Below are 19,048 nucleotides of genomic sequence, written 5' to 3' on the forward strand. Positions count from 1 at the left end.
TGATCTTACGCCTACCTCTAACTATATATATATGCCTAATATTTTGAGAATCAAAAATCTAAATCTGAGGAAAAAAAAGGTTTGTTTAGTCAGGAAGAACGTTTTTGTATCTGATTTCGTAACTAAAAATATCATCTGCCTTAAATTAATTAGCATAATTTAGTTAGTTCATTAAAATATGAATCTTATTTCCTTATAAGGAAACAATATAACATTATGTTAATTTGCTATCAATATTTTTTTTTATTATTTCGAATGTATTCTGATAGAAGGTAACATTTTACATCTTTGTGTCAAATCATGTTACAAATTTGTTTTTGCATTACTTATTTATTCCTATTACTTGCATTTTAACACGCAGTGCAATTTACAACTGAAGAAAATATTTTCCCCACAGGGTGGCGACTTCAAAAGTATTGGTTTGAATTGAAACGGTAAAGATAAATGAGCTGTGAGCATTTAATTATGATTGAACTTACAATCATTATCTTATCGTGAGAAGGCTTTAGCCACAAGGTCATCACGTCTCCACTAATGTCATGGATCACTGATGTATCGATTCCAGTATTTAAGATTAAATTCTTCCTAAAAAATACTTACTATTTGGATCACTGATGTATCGATTCCAGTATTTAAGATTAAATTCTTCCTAAAAAAATACTTACTATTTGGATCACTGATGTATCGATTCCAGTATTTAAGATTAAATTCTTCCTAAAAAATACTTACTATTTCTTTGAGTTAACTTAGCTGACAAATCTGAATGCTTCAGTTTCGTTCTTGATTATAAAATGACGTGATTTTACCTTCAGGGTTATTCAATGGAGCATATAGTGTCTTTTTTACTCGTGCTATTTTGATATCGATTCCATAGCAATTCTCAACTTACTGAAATTCGACAATTGAGAAAAGTCCTGTTTTGCATGAAGGGATTTCGTAATTATTTAGGGCGAATAATTATAGCTTGTAATAAATATTTCCTAAATTGAAAGTAATTTGATTAATCAAATTCCACCCTGACGAGAAGTAATTCTAATAAGGTTTTGACGTTAGAATAGCCAAAAAATATGATTATGGAAATTCGACAAGACAATGCAAATATATACTGGCAGATCAAATAATTATGCGATGTATCAGAAGGTAGGATAATCATATTGTTATTAAAATACAAAAAATAATCTAATCAAATTTACAACAGTGATTTTAGAGGGGTAATTTATTCATCCTGATTTTGATATAATTGAAGGCCTTAGCGTAAAGACCGGATAAGTTTATATTTTTTGAAAAAACTTTAATGCCTCTTTTAATGTGAACAATTAAGCTGTTTTAATTTACAACAGTGATTTTCGTGACGCAATTTATTTATCCAGAACTTGATAAAATTGAAGGCCTTAGAGCAAGAACCGGATAAGTTTAAATTTTTCAAAACAAATTTAATGCCTTTTTAAATGTGAACAATTAAGCTGTTTTGATAAGTTGCAGAACCGGGAAATAATATAACATCCTGTGTAGTAAATAATTTGGAAAAAACTAATTTAGCTATTTTTTATTTTTATTTCTTTTTTATTTAATTCAGCTCTCACCAACAGTATTTGAGTCCAGGTTTACTTGGTTCGTGCACACTGTAAAAATGTATATTAAATTTACAGAAAAAACTGTCAGCTGGTGTGTATAAATAAAATAATAATCTCCAACAAGGCGAGAGCGAAGCTTGAGACATAAGTGCACTGATTAACGATTTATTTGTAGTTCATATTTGAAAAGGATATCACACACCTTAAGCTAGTTGCAGAAAAGATTGGCTGCAAAAATATGGTATTCTTCATTATAACGCAGACGATATTTTAAATTTCTAGTTTATCTTAAAGTTAGCTTTTCCTAAATGTTAAAGCAAAGGCAAATTTTACACTTTCCAAAAGTTTAAAATTTCTACTTTTCTTTCTTTAAATTTCTTACAAAGCCATTTTTAATTTATTAAAATTCATAAGACCATAAATTTAGAATATTTATATAGACAATTTAACAGTTTATTATAAAATATTGCACTTATTATAAAATATTGCTCTCATTATAAACTATTGTACTTATTATAAAATATTGTACTTTATAAAATATTGTTTTACTTATTATAAAAATGGTTTACATGTAATTTTAAAAGAAATAGATTCGTGATTGTCACTTCCATGTAAGAAATATTTAAAACATCATTCAATGATTTTTAAAAAATAGTTACAACTCAAACGCAATTATTCCTCTGAAATTAAATTCTCTTATTGTTACTAGTTTATACTTGTTGTTAATTAGTGCAGCTTTTAAGACAATTAATATTCTTAATAATTTTAATCTGTGACTGCATTAAATTCAATTTGTTCAAAAAAATTTCCTGTTTTTTTAATTGCAGAGATTAACTCACAAATTTAAAAACAATTTTGTTACCTTTTTGTAACTTCGATAAGCAAAAATTAATATATGTAGCATAATATGCAAGGTATAGTGTCCAACTTAAAATATGAAAAAAAATTGCATGTCCCTCTAAAATTTTTGTTTTACACAAATTCTTGTTTATTTGATACTTTTTTTTCAAAAATTGCTTCATGTATAAAATTTGATGAAAAAATTAAATGTTTGCATGTGAATCGAGTTTAAATTCTAACATGTTTTTTAAATCAAATTTATTCATAAAATCATGTTTGAAAATATCGTGCAGGGCATTAACATTAGGTTCTGCAACCATTTAAAATAATTTTTAACTTTTGTTCGTTTGACATTTTGGTGTACTTTAAAGAGCAGGTAATTTCTTTTCAAATAAACTTAAATAAGGTAACGCAACTTCAAAAAAAGTTTGTGCCAAAATGTGCTTTAAGTATAAGTCATTTTCTTGAAAAACAGTCCAAGAACTTTTTTATTTACTCATGTGCATGAAAAGATCAAAAAATAAGAGTTAAGCAATTTTGTTTTTCAAATCAAGATTTAAAATTTTACTGTTTCTGTATCACTAACAACAAGTCACTAATATATTTAATATTTATTAATGTATTAAATGCAAGTTTGCAATCATGCAAGTTTGCTCGAATTCCAAAGTCCTCGCCTTCTTTTCTTTTAAAAAAAATTACTTTGTTTACCTTAAATTTTACCTAATCTCCGTTTCGATATTTATTTGTAGAATCTATGGAACATTCATTTATTTAATGCAATTATTTAATACAATTTGGTGCTGAATTATATTCCAATAACATTACAACTTCTGTATGATTTTCTTGAAAACTTTATAAGTAAATGGTCATAACTGATGAATCAACAGTTAATAATCAGTGATATTTCCATTACCAAATAAAATAAATAAATTATACTCTTAGTTAAATTAAGAAAACAAATTCAGTGTTCGACTACATTTTTAAAATTTTAAACCAATTGTATTAAATGCTACTGTACGAATAAGCTATTACAAATAATAATTTATTCCTGAAATTGTATAAGCTCAGTCTTTAAGACGTTCGATTTATTTTTTTTAAAGAAAATAAAAGGTTTCGGCGGTAGTTCAGTAGACGTGAGTGCATCCCTTACCTTAATTTTAACCTTTACCATAATGTGAATTTTTCCTTATATTATCTCGTATTCTGAATCACTTATTTCAATATGAAGTTTTGGCAAACTACACTGAGAAAAAAAGTCTGGTCAAAACTACCAAAATATGGCAAAATTTAGTGAGTTTCTGGCTATATGGGAGCACTAAAAAGTTCAGTATTGTTTTACCAAAGCGCTTTGGTAATGTTTTTTCTAAGATTAACAATAAAATATAGTTTTATAATATGTGATAAAATTTGCTAAATGTGATAAAATTTGGTAGTTTAAACATTATACTTGAGAGCCTGGCAGGAAAATAATTTATTCGGTTAAATTTACTTTTAAATTTTGTTTTCTTTACTAAATTTATGGTAATAAGAACTATAATTTTGAAAACCAGAATTTTCGGTAAGTCGTTACCAATTGAATGGAAAAAATATTAAGTAAATGGCTTTTCTTCCTCTTCTTGTTCTATTGGCATGACAGCCCTTTATGGGCCAGAGCCTTCCCTAAAACCTTCCTCCATTCTACTCTTTTCTTAGCGATTGTTCCTTATTTAATAATTTTTAAGATTTTGAAATCCTCCTCTACACAGTCAAACCAACTGATCTTAGGCCTACCTCTAAGTCTAGTTCCAATTGGTTTGTAATTGAAGATCTTAAATAATAAGGAAGAAGGGTAACCAGATGTAACCCACAAGATGTATTTGTTGATATCAGTTTCCTTGAATATCCTATATAGTTCAAAATTATAACTTTGTCTCCATAAGCCATTCATATTTAAACCATCTATTTTGGTTCAATTAACCAGAATTATGGTTTCTTTTCCCAAAAATATCATTAGCATACATCACGGTAATTTAACCACAATTTTTTTCTTCTTGTAGGATGCTACCAATTGATGCAGTTCGTTTTAAATTCAAAAGTATCGAAATAATTTTCTCTTACAATTGTGTCTCATTTTAAGCCTAGTAGTTCCATTATTTTAATTTTTAAATTTATTTATATATTTTTTTGTTTTGAAAAAGCACCGAACTGTATGTAAGTTGTAGGCAGACGTTTACAAAATTAAACTATCGTTATTAAAGAAAAGAAAGAAACGTTTAAACGTATATTAGAAGGCTTAGTCTTAAAGCAGACAAAATTTTCACTTAACCCAAATCTTTTCTTATTTCCAGAAACTGTGTGTACTGTGTTGAACTGTGAGTACGTTAGGTGTTTTGCACTTCGAAAAAGTGAAACAGTAAACAAAAAATAGCCCTTTTCCACGCTTTACTGAAGACATCATTAACAATTACTTCAAACCATCAAATTTCATCAACCGTGTTAAGTATGAAACTGAAATCTACGCATATACTATAACAGATACAATCAAGCATTTTTTTAACGTTTATGTCCTTGAGAAGCACGCAGCTACCAATAAATAGGTTATATAAGTTCAAACTATAAACTATAAAGGTAGCTAAAATATAAGACTTTCTTTTCCAATAGTTTCCTTTATTTTCTAATACTTCACCGTATTAGAAGCCGCTTTGTGTATCGTTTTTAAACACTTACAAGGACTTAAAAGTAATTTCAGTTTTAAAATTCTTCTATTTAATGGGACAATGGAAGGTAGTGTGTACATAATGTTTTTCTTTCATCACGTGAATTTATTATGAATTATTAAACTTATTTACGACAAGGTGTGATTGAAATGCATTTTACACTTTAACTTGTACTTGTATTTACATAATATAAAATTAAATTTTTTTCTCTTCTTTATTTCGCAGCATATATGAATGTATCTTTCCTTTTATTTTAATCATGATAATTAAATCAGCAAACGTTTGCCTATTGCTTATAAATAGTTCATTGCTCTTCATAATTTTAGAAATTCAGGTAATAACTGACCTGATGAAAAATATAGAATTGTTAAGCTTAATATGGGACATAATTTATTTCGGTCTCTTTGATATTTAAGATATACTGTTAATTATCTACAAAATATATTGCTAATGACAGTAGAGAACAAGTTTTTTGTTGCATTTATACAAATACTTGATCCTGCCTAATAATTTGGGTATGGAGATTTCATATCTAAAATTAGTTTTGCTCATAAGTTAGATTTTTTTCAAAACGACATTTTTAGACAGTGCTTTTTTTTACAGTCGAATTGTGCAAGTTTAACAACAGAAGGACTCCTAAATGTTGAGACAAACTTCTATGGGAGTTAAAGCACATCTTCAGAATGAATATTGCATAGGAAATCATGCCGGCAGTGTCATCGTACGCAATTAGGGGTACTTCCCGATTATGACCTGTTCCGAAGTTGATCTGTTAAGTTTTAAAACGTCATATAAATAACAGAGGGTCGCATTATTGTTACGTCAAACTTCTAGAGGAGTTAAGAGGCATCCATGCGTAATTGCATAAGAATGCATAATTGCATAAGAATGCATAATTGCATAAGAACCCATGCACGGAAACGTCGTCGTAACAGGCTGGGGAATAAAAACAACTTTCAAGTTTATAAAATGGAGATGAAGATGAAGAAAAATATTAGAAAGAAAATTTATTTGCAACTTTATTTTTATATAAAAGTTTTGTGGAATTTAAATGTGTGTACTCATTAATATGGTTGCAAGCTTGTGGCAATATGAATTTTCTCGAATTATACTGGGAAACATTACTTTTCTGTTGTAAGACATTCGATGATTGCATAGGCACCCATACCTAGAAATGTCATCATGCGCGGCTGGAGGCGCTTCCCTATTTTGACCTGTTCAGAAACGCGAGAAGAAACAGTTCACAATAGGGAAACCACCATTAGTGGCGCATGACGACATTTCCAGGCATGGGTAACTGTGCAATTTTAATCCAGATGATGTACCCTAACTCCTCCAGAAATTTATTGCAACATTTATGCCACATCTAGTTATATATTACGTTTTTAAACTTGTACATTTCAGCAGAAACTAGAATAAAAATGTCATTTAAAAAAAAGAGTTAAAAAGCTAGCTTGGAGAGAGAAACCAATCGCAAACTTTAAATCAGCGACATGAAAGTATCTAAGATCTGTTTAAAAAAAATCTCATATAACTACCAAAAACTATATAACTATATATAAATCTCATATAACAAACAAAAAAATGTTTCTCAGAATTATCTTGGTGAATAACGTAACACGAAACATGAATCCATTTGCCCAAACAACAAACAAATTTCGGTGTTATCTTTAAATGATAATCTATTTCTACAAGCTTTCTCCCATTTAAAATCATTCTTGAGTAAATGGGATATAAATATTCCCTAAACACTCGATGACATCATATTGAGGTCAATATCCGACACTCAACTTTTATACCCATTTATATTCTTATAGATTCCGGTAAAATTCCGTAAAAATAATGAAGGTATTGTGTTGTTACTACTTTCAAGCAAATGTCACGTATGTCACGTTCACGGGATAGTGATATTACTGTACTAAACAACATGAGTAAGAGTTTGTAAGTCCAAATTGATGGGTAAACAACTTCAGCCACAAAATTCGAAGGATTTTTCTGTTTTATTTGTTTTTGCCAATGTTTGGCTCCAAAATGGTAAATTATACATTCAAACCTGTTGACAAATTTGAAAAGGGGATCGACTGCTTGATACATGATTCGAGGGACAGTGATTATGCAATTAAAATATTTATTTATTTAATAGTCTCTTTATCTTTATTTACTAATAGTCTTTTTTTTTTGTTTTAATTTCCGAGTTTATTCTCTCTTTTTTTCTTTTTAGTGTAGCTTAAAGACTCAATCCTTCCTTTTTCCTCTTACCGGGAAACCTTAGCCTATAACACTTACTTTAACTATGTATTTTAACGGACAACGACATGTAATAATATGGTTAACATGCAATAATATGTAACAAATAATATAAACTGTAATAACATGTAATAAAGACATGTAGTAAATAAGACATGTTCGACTTAATACACAATTAAAATAAGAGATACTTTCGTTACTTCTTTAGAATTTGAAGATTGTTAGTCTTTTCTATTTTAAACAATTTTCTTCCTTTTCTCTTTTTAAAAGAAATATTCCTGTTATGGATTTACTCAGTTTTGTCAATTAAGAAAATAAATAAAAATGAAAATTTCAGGTTACAAAAAACATCGGAGACGATGAATGCTGTTGTAGTTATTAATTTAAACAGCTATTCCAATTCTAATTATGAAAACTCACGAATACTGGTGAACAAGTTTACTTTATTTTCAATACACATAACCTTTGATATGGAATCTCTTATTTTATCTATCGAAAGTGTATCAGCAATTTATCTTAAGTTTTTTTCATATTTTACTGTAGATAATAGATTCTATTAAAACATTTTTGAAGTTTGATTTTAATAATTTATTTCTTAATTCAAATTTGTATTTTTTTAGGTAGAAGTGAAATTTATACTATTTCATTATATACTATCTCATCTCACTACCAAAATATCTCTTGTAAATTTTTTTGTAGTGATCCAGTAGGTTATTAATATATTTTGTTATTTAACTTCTTTTTCACGCCTAACTGCATTTTTTTAATTTGTAAAGCATTAAAATTTACTTTCAAACAACATTAAAGTTGATATTAAGAAAATCAGCTAAATAGTATTTTAAGAAAATAATAATGTCCTGATATTTTTGTTTTAATTAATATTTATTAATTAGGAAAAATAAAAAATTTCTGAAATAGGCGAGAAATCTGAAATTATGAAGTAAAATAGAGTAAGTAATGAAAAATTTCATCACATAATTCAAAAAGACTGTAATTTCTCGCTTGACTCACAAATTAAATATATAAAATAAGACATGTAAGGTGTAACTTAGCGAGATTCAAAGCTTAAGGTATTTGAGTTTTTGGATCTTCAATTAAAACCCTCTACCTATAGAATTTTATCGATTTTATTTGTATTTTCTACATGTGGGTAAAACCAATTTGTTATTGACACTACTTAGAATGAAACTGATACTTTGCTATTGATATATTACTAAAAATTATTGCGTCTTCTTTAATTTAATGTTTAAAAATATTTTCATACTTCTAAGTTTTCTTCCGATATTACATTTAAACTTTTCTTAAATATTTTCAAATTTATTTAAATAGAATTTCATTTTGGGATTACCACTAGACTAAGTTGAATCATAATTGATAGTAACTTGTCATAGTTTTATAGTTATTTCATTGCTGAGTTACAATCACGTAAAGTGTGTTTAGATTGTTCAGACACATGAATTTTGAGAAATTTAAGCTCAAAACATACTTCAGACAGCAATTTGAAGTAGATCTAAGGGAGGAGGATCAAACATTTATGCTGCTTTCGATTTCGTTTTCGCAGAACCATCAGGATTAAAAAGAACGAAACATGTAGGGTAAGTCTAGGTTAGATGAACATAGAGGAGAGCTGACCAGTTTAAATATCTCCGATATTTTTTAATATATTGTAACAGAAGCAGTTTAACTTGTGTATCAATTTAGACAAAGCATTGTTTATCATGACGACAGAAAGTATGTAAAATTTAATTTACGAGTCAAATATTTTTCATCAATTAAGTATTCTGCTGTTTTTCAGTACATAGTTTTTATATTTGTGTAACTAACTAGACATTTAAAGCTCATAGTCCTTATTACTGAGTAAAAAGCAGTGGAATGTTTGAGTGGAATAAAATATTTGATAAAAGTTATATTTTGCGTGGAATTATTTTTGGATAAACGAATTTTATATGTGTGTGCAAAAATTTTTCAATTCGCTTCAAAAGTTCTAGAGATTGGTGAAATACGGAAAAACTAAAATTAACATTAAGCTGCCTAAACTTTGAGCATCATTCATGACCAAACTATGAAGACCATTATAAAGAAATATTTTGGTTTGAAGAAGTTGATGAATTTAATTTCGATAGCATCACGTTACTAACTTTAGGAGAGATGGTTGCATAGAATTGAGGAGAAATGGCCAGTTTTCCTTAATATGTATTGACACATTAAAGGATCGTAGGGTCCTTAAAAAATTGGAAATAGGAAATAAAATTAGGAAAATAAGATGTATTTAAGTAAACGAGTCTTCACCCCCACTCTTAATATATCCAAATAAATTCTAGTTGCAAAATCTTTGGGTTCGATAATGGCTTACGTTAGGTTTCGTTTCGTAATTTGAATAAGAAACGGCGAAATCCTTCGCTGTTTTATAACAATAGTGAAACTACTTTTTTAAATTTTTGAAGATAGTACGAGTTCTGCTTATTACATTCCGATTCTACAGACCTAACATATTTCTATAATAGAACCGTCGTTGCACGGCTGGCCTAATTCACGACTACTAAAGTTCACCTCCGAAGCCTTGTAAGTTTGAACCCAATCCAGAAGACAAGGGAACTCCTGGATTGAACATTGGGAGAAATTTGCCTTCGTCTAGGACTTTTTGATGGAACTAACCAGTACTTGCGTAACATGGAGAAGAAAACCACTAAAACCTCTCACGGTAAGCCTGACGGCAAGGGGACTCTAACCCATGATCCGTCTACCACTGAAGATATTTTACGTCAGTACTGTGGTCGGTGCAAGCCGGATGCGGAATTCGCATCGACCAGACATGGCTGGGATTCGATCCCGATTCTAGACCTAACATATTATCCGAGATTCTGTATATTCCGAATATGATGAAGGCTGTGGAGAAACTAATCCAACAACCAAAAACGATGACAAGATGAGCTGTGTTGGGCGCAAACAATGGCTCCATGAAACATGAATAAACTTAGGAAACTTTGCTAAGGCCATACCAAACTACCGAACATTCTTATTTGTGTAAACAAAACAAAATCAAAGTGTGAGATAAGGGTATTTACTCTCAAAATCAACAATTGTTTTTTCAAAACCCTGAAGCAATAATGTGCCTCATTATGAAACAAAATAAAGAAGTAATTGACACTTAAGTTGACGTTGCAAATTACGTCCTATTTGCATGGAAATAATTTTTTTTAAAAACTTTTCCTCTTTAAACAATCATTTTTGACAAGCATTATCAAAAGTAATGACTTTGATCATTCAGTGTTAAAAAAAACTTAAGCCATGCGTTAAAAGGAACTAGGGCAAAAGTTAGAAATAGTTAATGATTTTATGGATAAATTATCATACGTGAAAGTTAAAAACTCATTTCAGCTGTCATTTAATCATTAAATGCCATTTGTTATCTCTACTGAGGTAAACTAAAAACATTTAACGTTCATTACCATTATTCTTAAGACCGACATATAAAACTATAATTTTTATTACAACATTCTTTAGAATATTTTTTGAGGACACTATTTTTTTCAGATTTTTAACTCTAATGATGCAAAATAAACTCACATTAATAAAATCATTTAATCCAAAATGCTAGAAAATGAATATAAAATTTTTCAATCAAAAATAATTTATCTAATGAAACTAATGTTTTTTTAGTCAATGTGCCTCACAATTTTATTAAATTGATTTAATAAAATTGGGATGCACTTTGACTTTTACATGAAATAAGAAACTAGTTTTGCAATCGAGCTATGAAAATTGATAATAAGAGCTCAAGCTTTTTCTTCTTTGAATTAAATATAATTAAGTTAATCAATCTAATTATCAGAAAATTATGATTTTTTTCCCTTCTGAATGAGTAAATTTACAAACTTTCTCAGTCATCACCGTCTTGGATTTCAAGAGAGGTTTTTTTTCCTTGATGTATTTATTCTTAAACTTTTGATCATGGAGTATCATTTAAGAGCATTAAAAAAAAAGGATGAGAAAAAAATTCGATTATTTAGATTGCAAAAATGGCCCTTATAACCTTTAAAACCTCTACTTGTTTTTTATCAAAACTTTTTCGCAATAATATAACGCTTTTGGTAATTTTGAATAAGTCGCTCAATTCTGCAAATTTATGTTTTTAGAATTTTTAAAAATTATTTTTATTTTATTTAAATCGGCGAAACCTATTTTGAATGAATTTGAAAATTTTTCAACCTGAATTACACACATACAATCAAATAATCTAAAAACAAACAAATCTTCAATACAAAATTAAATTTCTTAAAATTCTCTTTTATATTGACATCCTTTTGACAGCTGAGTTCAGTTTGGGGAAGAAGCCTATCACAATGTAGAATTTCACTTTTTTAAAATTGAAAATGTTAATTGAAAATTTGCATGCAAAAGTAGATAAACTGTGATTTGCATTTGGTAACTAAATAAATAAATAATTCGTTTTTAACTTATCGCATGTTCACTATGCCAATTTTTCCTAAATTATAAATAGAACCAGGAAATATTTAAGAATTTTGAAAGCATTTTTCCAGTGAGAAACAAAATGATGGTATTAAAGATTGATTATATTTTATGCATACTCAAAATAAGGATGTGCCGTGTAGTAAGTTATTTGTTAAAGTGTGTTAAAAACGTTATGCATGACTGCGCTTGTATTTAAGTTATTTCGAACCAGTAAAGTTGATAAACTGATGGAAAGCGTTATTAAAGAGAACTTAATAGTTAGAAAAGCTTTTTTTAACGTACGAAAATAGTTCTTTGGTATGTCTTTTTGAAATAACACAATTTGATTAATGAAAATGCAACATCTCTTCTAAAACGTTAAGAAAAAATATATTTATTATTTCACCTCATTTTAATGCCAAATTTTGTGCTAAGATAAATTTTACTTGTTGCAGAAAATAACGATTTGTTAAATTTGTGAAAATGATGAAAACGGATTGTTAAATTTGAGAAAACAAATTTATATAGCTTAAAAAATTACATTAATACAAACAAAAATGTACTAAAAAGTCAAGTTTTCAAGTCTTGTTGTCGAGCTTTAGAAATCGCCAAAATTGCCTTTCTTAAAGCCTTTCTTTCCTTTCATTGCCTTTCTTTTTTATAATATTATTAATTATTTTTTCTTTCTGTTTTTTATACTTTTAGTAGTATTTTGTAAAACACTAAAAAAGGGTGTTTACATTTTAAAGTATTGTTATTACATGCAAAATATAGTTCATTTGCGAAAGCAAAAATTACTTCCTCCGGGCAATACTACTTTGAGAAGGTAGGATCAATTCTTAGCTGACCCTTTCGATTTCGGTTGATACTTTTTTTAATTTGATTCTATCGTTTTGATTTAATTTTAATATAAATATGAGGATTTAAAATTATTATTCTTCAAACTATTTCAAGAGCGGAAAAAACTTTTAGAAGTGGTACTAAGAAAATTTTATTAAGTGGAAATAGAGGTTAATTTAATTTTTAAGGCTTTTTCTTCGTATGTAAAAAGTGATTTTAATGTGCTTAAAAATTTAAAACCTGTGTAATTTTTTTAAAATTTTCTGCGAGCTTTTTCTTTAAGGAAATGTAATAGATAAGGATTTTACTAAATCTTGATATATTTTCCAAAAAAACAAAATGTTTAGAAAACATGAAGTAACGTTAGCAACCCTGAAAAAAGTAAACGGACCCACTATCTTTTTTTTTCTTCACCTCACCTCTATTTTGATAGAATTGAAGCAAAATCTGGAACATACACAAATGCACAGAACGTCTTTGAATATGAAAATATACTACATCTGAAATATTTTATTTTATTTTATAATCGGCGCTGAACGGCCGACCCAAGTCTGGCTTTACGGCTATCAAGGTTCAACTCAGTAGCGTTGTAATTTTGAACCCAATCCAGAAGACAAACGAACTTCTGGTCAAGTCTTATGATAAACTAGCCTTCGTGGAGGACTTTTTGATGGAACTAACCCGCCTTTGCGTTACGTGGAGAGAAAAACTACGAAAATTTCCCACGGTTAGACTGACGGCAAGAGGTTTCTAATCCATGATCCGTCTAACACTGAGGATATTTTATGTCAGCACCGTGGTAGATGCAAGCCGGGAGTAGAATTCATATCGACCAGCTATCACTAGGATTCCCTCATTGAGAGGCGAGCGCTCTATCTCCTGAGCTACCGTGCCTCATATCTAAAATATTAACATTATTATACACAAAAAATTTCCATTTTGTGTAAAAGAGTGCTTTAGTGGTGGTTCTCCCTGAAAAACATTTTTAAGCAGGTAGGGTAACCAACGTAATATTTATTTTGGCAAAATAACACCGACTACACACATCTATCATTATGCTAATGTATCTTACCCGAAGCACTTTCCTTGATCAATGTTATAGTAGTAACTTCAAAAAATTCATTGTTCAGTACCTTTCGTCTTTGTAAGTTAATACCTTTAGTACCTTTGTAAGTTTATATAAAAGTATAGGACGTTAACAACAATATTTTTAAAGCTAATTTAGCCTGGCAACATTTAAAAAAAAAGGAAATGATATTAATTACTCTTTATAATATATTAATTACTTTCATGTCTTTATAATAGGTAGCTGAAATATTTCCTCTTCAGAGACCTTCTACTGATTATGGATTCTTTAGATGCCCTACCATCTGCCGATTATGCGTCTTTGCTGACAATATCTCCGTTAAACAATAAAGGAGCAATCAAAGAAGAGACAGAATATACAAAAGAAAATTTCGATAAATCCATTCATGAACATATTTACGATCAAGTCACACCAATTGAACCATCTCAACCAAGTAAAAATCAATCTGAACAGTCTAAAGATGACTTAGAACATCGAAAATTTGATAAAAAGGGGAAAAGTACTTTCAATACATATGTGCTTAGGAATCCGACATTGTCACTGAGTCATGCCAACAGTGCGCCAGATGTCAGAAAACCTAATAAAGATTTATCAATTATATCTTCAAATGGCAAATATGGTTCCTTGAACGTAACAGAAGCAAATAAAAAATCTATAAGCTCCTCGTTAGATCCTACAAATGATTCATCAGTGTTTTCAATAAGTGGCAGAAGAGTTGTAGTATCTCATGGCTTCAAGGGAAGTTGCAATAGAAGTGATAGTATGGAAGTAGAAGGACAGATTTCCAATCAACCTAGTGCGTAAGTTACTATTTTTATTTCTATTTCCCTGATTTAGGAGAACTTTCTGAAGCTGATTTAACAGTTTAAAAAAGTCTTATAATTCATGTTGTACAATCCATAATGATTACGATTACCCTAAATATAAACTTTTAGAATCCTAGTCAAAAAATATACATATTGGGGATCACAAATTAATATTTAAGTTTAAAAAAAAGGAAAGAGTGAGACTCTAAACGTCAAACCTTTTCTGATTGCCAAGGGAAACAGAGAGGAAGTTCTAATGTGATTTTAAAAATCATCTAGTTTTATCAGTTTTGATGCTTTTCACTCAGCCTTCTTCACTAGTAATTCGATATATTACAATAGTGTTTTCGTTACTCCCACTCTTGAATATTGATTTGCCACCCCTAATGTTTCATTTCACAAAGAATTCTAAAAACATTCACTAAGGGTGGTCATAATGAAACACTCTCTATATACTCTTATAACAAAAGTTCATACCAGATTTAAAACTAAATAATACTACACATTTTCCTAAAAAATATTTATTAATAAATTAAAAAATGCTGCAACCTTATTACGATATTAAGCTGAGCTTTAATAATGTACAAGTTGAACCATACATGGAGAAGAAAATCTGGTTAAGTTAATGTACTGTATGGTAAATACATTTCAGGTTAAAAAATACATAATTCTGGTTACTAAAACCAAAATATAGGATATTTAAATCTTTCATTTGGTAACTTTCCCTTTAATAAAGTAACGGTTCATCGTAAAGTTTGGTTTTCAGAATTATAGTTCTTAATACCACATATTTAGTAAAAAATACAGAACCGAGAAATAAATTTTACCTAATAAGTGGTTTTTTTGCCATGGTCTAAGCCATTATGACAAAATTACCAAATTTTTTGCATTTACCAAATTGTATCACATGTTATAAAACGTTATTTTACTGCTAATTTCATCAAAATCATTCAAGAGCTTCGATAAAAATTACCAAGCTTTTCGGTATTCCCATAGATCCAGAAACACTGTAAATATTATCATATTCTGGTAGTTTTGATCATACTTATTTTCTCAGTGAGGTATCATGCAATAAAGTGGAACGACGATTAACTTGCACGATAATATGGTTTAATTTACACACCTTATTAAGGTTTGCAACAAATTCGAATAATAATAAGACTCAACGGGGACCAGTATTTTTAACAGTGCAATGAAAAAAATTAAAAATTTCCAATTTTCTAAAAAAAAATATAAATGAAGTAAAATTTTTTGGAAATTTTATCAGGTTTATGAGTAATTTACTAACAGTTTTTAAGGTATTAGAGAAAAAGACTAATAATTGCATATTTTGATCTCTTATTCGTTATTGTTTTCTTCTTGCTTTAGAAGTCCAAGTTTATGGTCAAGAAGTCCTTCTGCTGACAGCCAAATAGATGCAAAACGTAGAAGATTGCAATTGTGTACAGACTGTTTCTCTTTGTGCCTCTTTGTTCCAGGAACTCTTTTATGCATTCTAAGTCCCTGGCTATTAGTGCCTATCTATATAATTCCAAATTTTTCTGGTAGTAATCTTCAAACGCTCATCTGGATTGTTTGTGTCGGTTCAACATTTCTCATATTCATGGGTTGCATGGTTGGAAACATGGTTTGGTATAGAAAAGGATCAAGGTGGAAGTGTCTTCTACATTGTGGTAAAGGACCTCAAAACCATTATTGGGGTGACAGCCTATCATCAAGAACGTTGCATATAGTTTAATGATAGGAATTAAAAGGATGAATTTAATATTTATTCTGTGAATTTATTTTTAATATTCGCTTTAGCTGGATCAATTTTAGATTTTAATTGAGGAGATTGCAAAAATCATGTAATTCGGCAGTTTTAGCAAAGTGTTAATAAAATTCTTAGTTATAAACAATATTACTTCGAATATTTAAAACTATTAATTTTGAAAACTACATGGAGAAAAAATATTCTGTTGAAATTACTGTACCATATGGTAATGACATTTCTGGTAAAAAAAAGAAAATAATTAAAGAGCAAATTGTTATTAAAGAACAAATTATTGTTGTTATTAAGGAGCAAAAATATGATATTTAAATCATTCTTTTAATAATTTTTACGTTCATATTGTAATAGTTTACCGGAAATTCAGTTTTCAAAATTAAAGCTCTTATTACCATACATTTAGTAAAAATACAAAACTGAGCAGTAAATTTAGCCCAATAAATGGTTCTTATGCCATGGTATTAGGTATCATAATAAGATAAAATCACAAAATTTTAAGACATATTATGAAAAATTACTTTATTGTTAATTTTACATTACAAATATTACCAAGGCGCTTCTGTAAAAATTTCCCTGCTTTTTGGTGCTTCCATAGTACCAGAAACAGGGTAAATTTTGCCACATTCTGGTAATTTTGGCAATAATTTTTTCTCAATGCACTATCTAGTTGTTTTTGTTGTGAAATGTTGAAAGGAAGGTTTTTTTAAGATGCTCTTTAATGCTATCTCAGAAGCGGTATTTAAATATACAAATAAAGCTTTCCAACATATTTTTCAAGTCTTACTCATCTTTTGTAAATTTTAAGCATGGAAGACATTTCTCCTCTTTAGTGTTTTTAAAATTAATCTAGGTGGCTCACAATGAGGCAGATTATTATTAAAGCAACAGAAAATCAAGATATTGCAGTAGAATGATACTTGTTCATTGCGTGCAATTTTCAAACTTGTAAATTCGAATTTCGTTAAAATTTAACTGTCCCGTAGTGAACTGATCGTTAAGACACGGTTCCCAGCAGATCACCGAAGTCAAGCATCACTGGCTGCGGTCAGTGTGCGGTTGGGTGACCACTTGGATCAGTCTGTGTTAGGGACCGAGGGTGTGCGGTATTGGTCCTCGTTAAACTGTTCTACCGTAAAGTGCTCGACTTCGCGTGCAGGTCGTCGGGCTACCGAAGCGGGGTGCCATCCCCTCTGCAAAGGATCAAAATTGTGATGGCATGTTTTCGGATCATCCTCAGGGATGTTTCCTAGACAGTCGCCAATAGCCCATTGTGCAGCTCTAGTGCGACGTAAATGAACTACAACTACAACACTTAAAATTTAACTACTATTTTTACTCACGTGACTTAAATTTTATATTTGAACCAGGTTTTTAATGTATAAAATGGCTAAAAATTCAGCTGCGATTTATAAATTTGGCTAAAAAGGTAAGAATTTTTTTAACCGAATTCGCAAGGTTCCGCTGGTATTTTGAATTTCCTTTAAATTACGTACATCAGATGTTTGTAAGCCACTTCGATTTGCATGCTGCCATGGACGACATTTTTTACAACACAACCGAAAGTACTAAAGTATGAAAAAGCCTATTATTCTGCATAACAATAATCTAAAGTAGTTTTTTTATACCAGATTAAAAATGATATTTTAACAAGGATTCATACTAAATGTTTATAATTACCAAAAAACATTTATAGGATTTCAAAGAGGTAACATGAATTTAAATTTTTTTCGAAAAATTAATCTTCATTTAAATTTTATCCCTTTTTTAAGCTATATAAACCACAAAATAAAGCAACCGTTGCAAAAAGTGAGCTTTAATTCACTTTTTTTTCTTCTTTTTTTTTTTTATTATAGTGGAAACTGATTTCTGCCTCACTGTACAGCTGTTTAAGTATTGGTCGTCTAAATATTACAGATAGAGACTATAGAATTTGGACTGAGTTTCAATTATAATGACTTGGTTTTTAGTTAAATGGGTAGTAGTTAAAAGGATTTTTTTCGTATTCAGAAAACTACTCGTAATATGTAAAGTAATTTTTAAATAACAATATTAGAAAGATATAGACAAATTTCATACTAAAAAGTGAATTGATTAGTTGGTTCTTAGTTAAATGGGTTGTAGTTGAAAGGATTTTTTTCGTACACTGAAAACTACTCGTAATATGTAAAGCAATTTTTAAATAATAATATTAGAAAGATATAGACAAATATCACACTAAAAAGTGATTCTTAAGAAAATGAGAATAAAAATGAGAATCAAATCTATACTTTTTCTTTAAAAACTCTTCCATTCTCACAATAACGTTACCCTCGACCTTTAAACTATTTTTTGTTTCGGTTCATCGAGTAAGCTTAATTAATTGAAAAAGGGGTGTATTAAGTAACGATAGCAGGTATTAGGCCATTTTTAATGGCCTTTTTCTGTTTTCCATGTCATTTTTTCTTTTTTGTTATTTTTAAAGGAAACAAAAACAATTTTATTATTTTCGACGTTAGTTTGATAGATAAAACTGTGCTACTTTGGTTCAAAACGTTAACATTGATCGTTAAGCTGTGTTATTAAGTATTTTTTATTACTTTCTAAATGTATTATACATTATAATCGAGAAATATTCATTTATCTACTTTAATGTGCAAAAATAGAACAATTATGTGGAAAGAATTGTTTTTTCATTGTAATAAACTGCTCTTCAAATTCAAAAGCAAAATTCATCTGTTTCTTTTTAGCGAAGAGTAGCA

General features: G+C 29.1%; 1 protein-coding gene across 1 annotated transcript in view; it reads left to right on the plus strand.

The window, feature by feature from the left end:
* Positions 1–17,065, plus strand: part of LOC107445712 (uncharacterized) — a 20,588-nt gene extending 3,523 nt beyond the window's left edge. The window contains exons 2-3 of the mRNA XM_016060179.3: positions 13,955–14,536; positions 15,911–17,065. Coding sequence (XP_015915665.2) covers positions 13,995–14,536; positions 15,911–16,280 — 912 coding nt within the window. The 5' untranslated portion in view covers positions 13,955–13,994 and the 3' untranslated portion in view covers positions 16,281–17,065. The remainder of the gene's footprint in view (positions 1–13,954; positions 14,537–15,910) is intronic.
* The last annotated feature ends 1,983 nt before the right edge of the window (positions 17,066–19,048 follow it).

The sequence above is a fragment of the Parasteatoda tepidariorum genome, chromosome X1, assembly GCF_043381705.1.
Source record: "Parasteatoda tepidariorum isolate YZ-2023 chromosome X1, CAS_Ptep_4.0, whole genome shotgun sequence".
NCBI classification, from domain to species: domain Eukaryota; kingdom Metazoa; phylum Arthropoda; class Arachnida; order Araneae; family Theridiidae; genus Parasteatoda; species Parasteatoda tepidariorum.